At 38.7% G+C, this 8,161-nt stretch overlaps 1 protein-coding gene and 2 long non-coding RNA genes across 3 annotated transcripts; 1 reads left to right on the top strand and 2 right to left on the bottom strand.

Moving 5' to 3' along the window:
* Positions 1 to 282: 282 nt before the first annotated feature.
* LOC148201140 (uncharacterized) lies at positions 283 to 1,280 on the top strand. The gene is made up of 3 exons (XM_088113133.1): positions 283 to 801; positions 895 to 1,120; positions 1,273 to 1,280. Exons 1-3 carry the CDS (start codon positions 283 to 285, stop codon positions 1,278 to 1,280), a joined length of 753 nt encoding a protein of 250 aa, XP_087969259.1.
* A 135-nt stretch (positions 1,281 to 1,415) lies between these two features.
* On the bottom strand, positions 1,416 to 4,264 carry LOC148201138 (uncharacterized). The gene is made up of 3 exons (XR_015786263.1): positions 3,992 to 4,264; positions 1,851 to 1,949; positions 1,416 to 1,708 (listed from the first exon to the last, which is right to left on the bottom strand). It is a non-coding gene; the product is annotated as an uncharacterized LOC148201138 (long non-coding RNA).
* LOC148201139 (uncharacterized) lies at positions 2,200 to 3,622 on the bottom strand. The gene is made up of 2 exons (XR_015786264.1): positions 2,668 to 3,622; positions 2,200 to 2,587 (listed from the first exon to the last, which is right to left on the bottom strand). It is a non-coding gene; the product is annotated as an uncharacterized LOC148201139 (long non-coding RNA).
* Positions 4,265 to 8,161: the final 3,897 nt, after the last annotated feature.

Here is an 8,161-nt window from a genome sequence, read left to right as displayed (position 1 = left end):
AAAGGGTGTTACAATTTTTGGTATCAGAGCAATGGTTTTCGAAAAATCTTTTGGGGCCTTGGGGAGTGAGCTCGACTAGCTTTGTTGTGTTTTCCTGATAATGGTATTATACTTTCCACATTTAATTGTAATTTTGAATAATAGAGGATGTCAAGACGGGCAAGAACTCCTCCTCCACTCAATGCCACTGCGGAACTCGCACAGGCTCTCTGACAAATATCTAGGGTACTCCAAGGACAACAAGAGCAACAGGTTGAACAAGCAGCCAGACCTCGTGTGGGCATGAATGATTTTTTGCGTCACAATCCTATTAAGTTTAATGGGAAGGTTACTCCAGACGAAGCTGACGACTGGATTTGCTGTAATGAGAAAATTTTTGCTGCAATTGAATGCTCGGAGGCGCAGAAACTGGTTTTTGCTACTTACATGCTGGCCGGGGAGGCAGAATACTGGTTGCGTGGCCTTCAAATTGAGATGGATGCTCGAGGAGAAGTTTCTTGTTGGGAGGACTTCAAGACCAGATTCTTAGAGAGGTACTTTCCTGCCAATGCTAAAATGGAGCGGGAGGCAGAATTCTTGACTCTACAACAAGGCAATATGTCAGTACAGGCTTACAAGGAGAGGTTTGAATATCTGGCCCGATTCTATACTCAGAATTTGAGCGAGCAATGGAAGTGCAGAAAGTTTGAGAGAGGTTTGCGCCATGATTTGATGAAAGCCCTCATCCTTTTGAAAATAAATCATTTTCCTGAACTTGTGGAGCAAGCTAAAGTGGTGGAACGAATAGAGGAGAAAGGACGAGTAATGAGGATTTAGAAAGGAAGTTTTTCAGGGAGCAAGAATCAGAAGAAGCCTTATGAAAGACCACATTTCTTCAGTCGGGGGATCCTGAAGTGCTTTGAGTGTGGTGGAAATCATCATAGAAGGAACTGTCCCAAACTCGTGAATATCAAGAAGGAAGAAAGGACATGTTTCACGTGCAACAAGCCTGGACACATATCTCGTGACTACCCTCAAAGAAAAGCGTCCGGTGCGGTGCCTCAGAAGACTTTTGACGGTGGGAAGCCACAGGCATCAGGCAGGGTGTTTGCCATGTTTGGGACTGAAGCAGAGAAGTCAGGTAATTTGATACTTGATACGTATTCTTTGTTTGAAAAAGATGTACTTGTTCTGTTTGATAAACTACAAAAAAAACCGAGTATATAAATAAATTACTCTTATTTTCTTTTTGCGCCATTAATTTCCTTATTTTTTATACACATTAATTATTAGGATTTTAGACGTTCTTTCTTCTCTATACAACTGTATTAAAATTAAGACAGGAGAATTCACTACATTTATTCACTTAAAGGAAATGTTTATATATACATACTATAGCGCAACAAGAAAAACAGAAAATACAACCACAAACTATATAAAAAACAAACTAACATTCCAAAAATAATACCAAAGATGCCGAATAAATTGTGTACCTTGAATAAATTGTTCCCTAATTTTATGCAAGAAAAGGAATTAAGGGAAAGAACAGTTGCACCTGGTTAATGAAAACGATACTTATAGAGAAATAGATTCCTGAGAAGTCCATCACACAAATCAACACCTTGGAGGACATGGGAGGCTATTTCCGGTGGTACTACAGGCGATGGAGGACCGATCATTAAATCATCACCAACCAAAATTGTTTCATCCATAGTTGGCTGCGAATCGACTGAAACCCACACAAAAGTTTATTAGCATTATTCATCTTCCAAACATTTGAACCTTTTCATATTTTAAGGTATGTGACCTAAAGCAAAACAATTTAACATGCCAGTAAAGACAACATAGTCAGTATAACAGAGATGACGTACCATCCATGGTTGCTTTCTGGTAATCCTTCCGCAAAGAAAACACAACAATTCTGGTTTTTTCTGTTCTTTTTCTTTTTTATAGCAGCTCACAATATACGACTGCAGAAAAAAAAACACGGATTACAATATCATAGTATAGTTGGTATTCTATTGGTTGGCTAGCGGTGATCGGTGAGCTAAGGCTGTACAAGGGAACGGTTGATGGGTATAAAACTGCAAATGCAGGGGTTTACCGTGGCCTTCACGGTTATTGTATTTTAGAAGTGTGTCTATCTTTTTGAATTTAATTCACAACATAAGGGAAGTGAATGGAGGAATAAATGGTGAGTGAAAAAAAGAAACAACCAAGTAATGTGATTAAATTTTTATAAAAATATACCAAATGACTAAACAAGTATTTCACCGTTACAGAAAGTTTTTCATCATTTCTACAAACACCTTATGGGCATATAATTTCTACAAATGGTAAATGAAATGATAATGACCCAACAGAGGTCTCCTCCTTCATGATAAATCTTTCCGCGGGCTTGCCGTTAGTTTGACTTGTCTTTTCTTTTACCACTGATGGAAGTGGCATTGTTTTCATCGACTTGGGAATCCAAGCAGTTACTTACACCATTGGAAACAGTAGCGACAACATCATGACCACTTGGCCGGGTAATGCAGAGCCAACATATCGAAGACTCATTGTTAGTGCCTGGTGCTAGCGGCACATGCCAATAACCTTTTTCCAATTCCTGAAACATTTCAAGAACAGCATTTAGAAACAGTAGTCAAGAAACAAAGTTCTGAATTTGACGAGGCATGGTATACAAACATTTTGGATGCTGAAGTAGTTAGGATTTTTATGTTTGCAAGCTCAGCTTAGATCCCACGTGAATGATCTCAATGCTCTTATACAATGTTTCACTAATAACAATCATCAGATATCCAACTTCAATTTCCAAACATACAACTTCACCGATTTCTACGCTATTTTTGTAATATGAAACTAATTAAGAGGTAAAAGCAAGCAATTGATAATAAAAAAAGGGTAGAAAAATCGTGCTCAGGCATCTTGAAATTCCTATGGGGTTTGGAAGGGTGTCACATCCCACACACATTGGCCAATTGGGTAGATAGAAAGAGCATCCAAGGTATCTTTGCGCCGTAGGTTTGTTTACTGCTCCTGCTCAGGCATCTTTATATTCCTTGGTAGATGGAAAGGGTATCCGAAGCATATGTAGTTAAGCCATACCCTAGTAAATAAATCGTGAGTATCTTGCTCAGATGTCAGAGCAAGCACCATTTCACCAAACATTTGCAAGTATATTCCAGTGTTACCCCTCTGCCTATCAACAATAAATACAATGAAAACATACCATGCTTAAGAAATGAACAAACAAAAATGCAAACAAAATATATATTAAGCATTACTATTTGCACAAATGCCGATATTTTGGAGATCAAACTAATTAAGAATAACTTATCTGCATCCACACCAATTGTAGGAGACATACAATTGTCATCACAAAAAGGATCTCACTCTGATCCCTGAAGGACAGAGATCAAAGTTGCTTGCACAACTTCATGAACATTAGAGGTAAAAAAAAGTTTAAAAAGAATATACTGAATCATCACTTTATTAAATGACAATACAAATTTCTTGTTAATAACCAGAATAATTGTCTCAGGCCAAATAGTAGGAAGATATACACAAACACCAATGAAAATGATTGAGGTGGCACTGGGAACTAGTTATTGAGTCCCGTTAAGAAGGTATAGAGGAATTAAATTAATTATTTAGGGGAAGTTTGCTAAATGAGAGAGGTGGATTTTGATTATTCTCTTCTTCATCTAAAGCAGAGGGCATTGCAGTATAGGTGTATTCTCTGCAGGAGCTGTGCTCCAGAAAGGTAAAGCAGCCCCTTTTACACTTATGTTTTTTCCTTCGTTTGTGATTCGTTTATGTTTTGAAGCTTACACTGACAGAACACAATAGAATCCCTTTACCCTCAGTCCTCAATCTTGGGTCCCTAAGTCCTAACTTCCTACCATCTCCCCTCGAATACCAAAAGATCAAAACTACTAAGTTGTCACACAGAACAAAATGCAAGCGCATCCCAGAAGGAACAGTAGTAGAGTGGCCACTCCAACATTACCTGGATAACCAATGAATATGATGGAGGCATCTGAAGCTTTAGGTTTCCTTTAATAAAAGTGTAGTGAACCTGTAAAGAAAACAAGATAACTAGTAAAGAAAAAGAAGGGTAAGCCATATAAATCTTGAATAACCTACATATCACATGTTGAACTATACGCAGAAGAACCTTAACAGCTCGAAACGGAATCAACTACTCCTATGTCAAACATAGGAAAATGTCCTAAAGGGAATAACAAACAATTAAAAATTATGCATCACCTTTTTTTCACAAAAACTACACACCCCTCCCGGAAAAATCCCAATCCCACATAAAACAGGTACAATAAAATTTAATTAACACAAAACATAATATCCAAATGAAAAATCTCCTAAACTAACCTTAGGAGTAATTGTGGGACCCTAGAAAATTAATTCTGATAAACACCTTGTCAAATAAAAATTTATTTATAGAAACCCCTCTGCAGTGCATTAAAAACGCACTTTCATAACTCTGCCACTCACTGCCAAGTGTCACCGAGATAGAATGGGAGTCAGTAATGGGGGTACAGGTGTCGACGGGGGAGACGCACGATCGTGCGGATGTGGGAGAAACAAAAAGAATTTCTGGAAAACCCTTCCTCTCTCCTGCACTCATCTTCTTCCCTCCAAACTCAGACCCCATTCTCTCCTGCTTCTGATTGAGAGGGTCGCACCTCACACAAAAGTTGTTTGCATAAAAGAATGCAATATAAACTAGGAAGTGACTCCTAGGTCGTCTCTCAAGGACCAAATGTGGTTCGGGTCTCAGATCAAACACGTAGTGGGGGGGGGGTTGTGAAAGATTTGGTGAATGCAAACGACGAAACTAAAAATAAGAATTAAACACAACTGAATACAATTGGAAACATTAAAGTGAATGAAAACATTAAACTGAAAACTAAAACAAATAAGTGTCCAAACAGAGTTCAAGCTATAAAAAAAAACAACGCTTAAGCTAAAACATTAAAACACTTGCGAGAATTTAAAAGAAAATATACCAAAAAAATGCTTGAACCAAATTAAAGTAGCGAGAACTAACTTCAAGAAAACTCATTAGGTTTCAACTTTTGAGCTGGAAGTAAAATGTCATTTTGCAGCAATCCACAATGTCACATTCGGCAACTATGCAAAGACAAGAAACATAAGAAAGTTGTGAACAGTAAAGGAACCAGAACGTGGCAGCAAATAAAAAAAAATAACTAAGCACCTAAGCTACTCTAAGCTGGAATAAAAAAAATTAAAGCATCCAAAGCAAAATGAAAGTGTGCTTCTCTTCCAAGCCATGACCAAGCTGCCTGCTCTATCAAAATCATCCGTAACCTTCCATATCTCAATCTCCGTTACTTCCTTTATTTCCAAACCAAAATCCTACTTCTTAGGTGGCATTCATTCTCCTCATACGCGTGTTTTTAAAATGAAAGATCTTACTCACACTTCTCGGTGGCAGCCCTCTTACCATGCTTCCAAAATGAAATATACTTCTATTACTCTAAGCAAACATTAAGCAAATATTCAATGCAACAGTGAACTTCTGTGATGATGAGCTTTGAAAGACGAAAATGAAGAATCAACAAAGATAAAAAAAATGCTTCTAAGTGGGTGGCAGCTGTGAACGTTCTTCAGATTAAAAAGTGCATGAACCAAAGAAATAAAAAAAAAGCATGTGTAATCAGCAAAATAGAAAGTGAAGCTTTTTATCCATCTCAGTAACAACGTTCCACCAAACAAAAACGTTCCTAGCTAAGAGAAAAGAAAACTGAATGAGTGTGGTGGCTGGTTCCAGGCCGTGTGTCTCCCGCGTGCTCTTCAGCTCCAGGCCGAGACACCTCCTTCCAGCACACTCTCCCTCTAGCCGTGTGACGTCCCAAAAATACAGTCATAAACTATATAATTAGAAAATCACATTTAATAATAATCCAAAACTGTTTTTGAAATAAAAAGAAAAGAACGAACGCTCAAGGACGAACGTCCTTGAGTACAGTCTTACAGCAATAAGGACGAACGCGCAAAAGCCGAACGTCCATACATAAGGGTTACAAATTTAAAACGAACGTACATGAAATCTTGACCGAACGGTTTACAAAGGGAATTACCGAACGGTCGTAATCTTAAAATGCAAACATAAGGTGGTCGAACGACCACTGAATCCAACTACTACACTACCAGCCGAGCGTCTCACTGCTCGGTCTTCACTTCGACTTCAACCAAGTTCTCTTCGTTCAGCGCCTCTTCCAAACGCTCGTCTCCTTCTGCTCACATCCACACGGATGATCATTGCAATGACAAGACGGACGTACAAAACGAGACAACACAAGGAAAAACGCAAGGGTAAGCTTATGTAATTTAACTGACGCAAAAACATATAAATCATGTATACAGTTCATCACAAACATACATATCAACGCACGCATCTCATAAATACTCAACACACGACTGACCGTCCGGACTGTATGAATCTACGTAGTTACAGGCGTTCACGCACCCGGGTGGTGTGGTAACTGGCATCCTCATCAGCTGCCACCCGAGGTTAATCCATCCGTCCAAAGTACCCCTAAGGACGAGGACCTCCTGCCATTCCCACGCATGATGTGCCCCCTCTATGTGAGGACGAACACTCACGGAATATCAGGATCGAACAGCCAGCATTAACTTCCCACAGTCATACTTTACAAATTTCCACATTCATGAGTCGTTCCTGCCTGGAACGCTCGTTCAAAGATTTCAACATTCTTCCATCTCATATACTTTCCAAAATTTACTATTCATTAATGAGTCGTCCCTAACTGGAACGCTCGTTCAACAGTCATAACTTTCATTTCCTTTCATATACATTTCATCATTCACTATTCATCAATCTATATACATTTTCATCATTAAGAGGGAGACAAAAGAAAAACGAACGTTATGTCGACCGAGGACGAACGCTGTGAGTGAGACCAAGGGACGCTCGTTCAGAATCGAGTATAAACGACCCAGATTTGTAAAATATCAGGATTCCAAGTGACGAACGTCATTTATCAGGTGAATCAGTTTAATGGACTGACGTTCGTGAATTTCAAACCAATACTCCAAGAAATAATTTAAGTATAGAGGCCGAGGCCGGATACATCAACACGAACGTTTAAAGACCTCCAGGGAACGTTTTTATAAAATTTATCATACTGAACCCACTGCCAGTCAATGACCGAACGTGGAAATTCTGAAGTTGGACGTACGCTCATTTGTGCCAAAATAGTACGAGCGTTCAGAATCAAACCGAGCACCATTTAGGACGAGTGTTGTGAGGGTCGCACCTCCCACAAAAGTTGTGCATATAAGAATGCAGTATAGACTAGGAAGTGACTCCTAGGTCGTCTCTCAAGGACCAAATGTGGTTCGAGTCTTAGGTCAAACACATAGTGGGGGGGGTTTGTGATTTTTTTTTTATTGCGGAAAAACTTAAAGCTAAAATTAAAATTAAACACAACCGAATACAATTGAAAACATTAAATTAAATAAAGAGAGTAAACTGAATGGTCCTAAAGCAAGATGTGTGAACTAATTTAAATGCACTAGAAAAATCTGAAAACTCATCTAACACTATTGAATTCAACGCATCAACAGAAGCACAATTTAGCGAAAGTAAAATAGTTGGAATGAAAACACGATTCATGAGCACATGTAGCGAGACTAAACTTTAATTGGAAAAAAGGGCGTTAACCACTTAGGATGCAGTAGACACTTCAGCAAATGCAATTCAGCTATTAAATGCAACTATTGAGGTAAAGAAATAAATTGCTGATTGAAGACATTCCCCAACGCATATCATTCACGCACATAACACTTAAAAGTAAATTCATGAACAGTAAAGATAAAAATGAAATCAGCCAACTTCTCCAAGTGAAATCATCAATCACTGTGCGCTTCTAAAAAGAAAATGAATCTGCCCTCCGAGAGCTCCACGTGACCGTGCTCATCCAGCTCCTACCTACCACATTTAAATCACTTCTTCATCCTCCAACAATTTCTGCCAAATGTCCCATCACCCTATACTTTATCCTAATCCACTCTTTTTATTCTCTGAATAAAATTAAAGACACCATCCACCTTCACAGCAGCCGCATACCACTCTCTCCCCCTTGCGTGCTTCCTAAATGTGTCACCATTTCAC

This window comes from Vigna umbellata, chromosome 4, assembly GCF_029865625.1.
Source record: "Vigna umbellata cultivar VRB3 chromosome 4, Vumbellata_1.0, whole genome shotgun sequence".
NCBI classification, from domain to species: domain Eukaryota; kingdom Viridiplantae; phylum Streptophyta; class Magnoliopsida; order Fabales; family Fabaceae; genus Vigna; species Vigna umbellata.
The sequence above is the reverse complement of the archived record's forward strand: the minus strand, read 5'-3'. Positions and strand labels throughout refer to the sequence as shown.

Coding starts and splice junctions, on each gene's coding strand:
- LOC148201140 (XM_088113133.1), top strand. CDS start 283: ATGAATGATTTTTTGCGTCACAATCCTATTAAGTTTAATGGGAAGGTT. Junction 802..894: donor GAATAGAGGAGAAAGGACGA/GTAATGAGGATT, acceptor GGGATCCTGAAG/TGCTTTGAGTGTGGTGGAAA.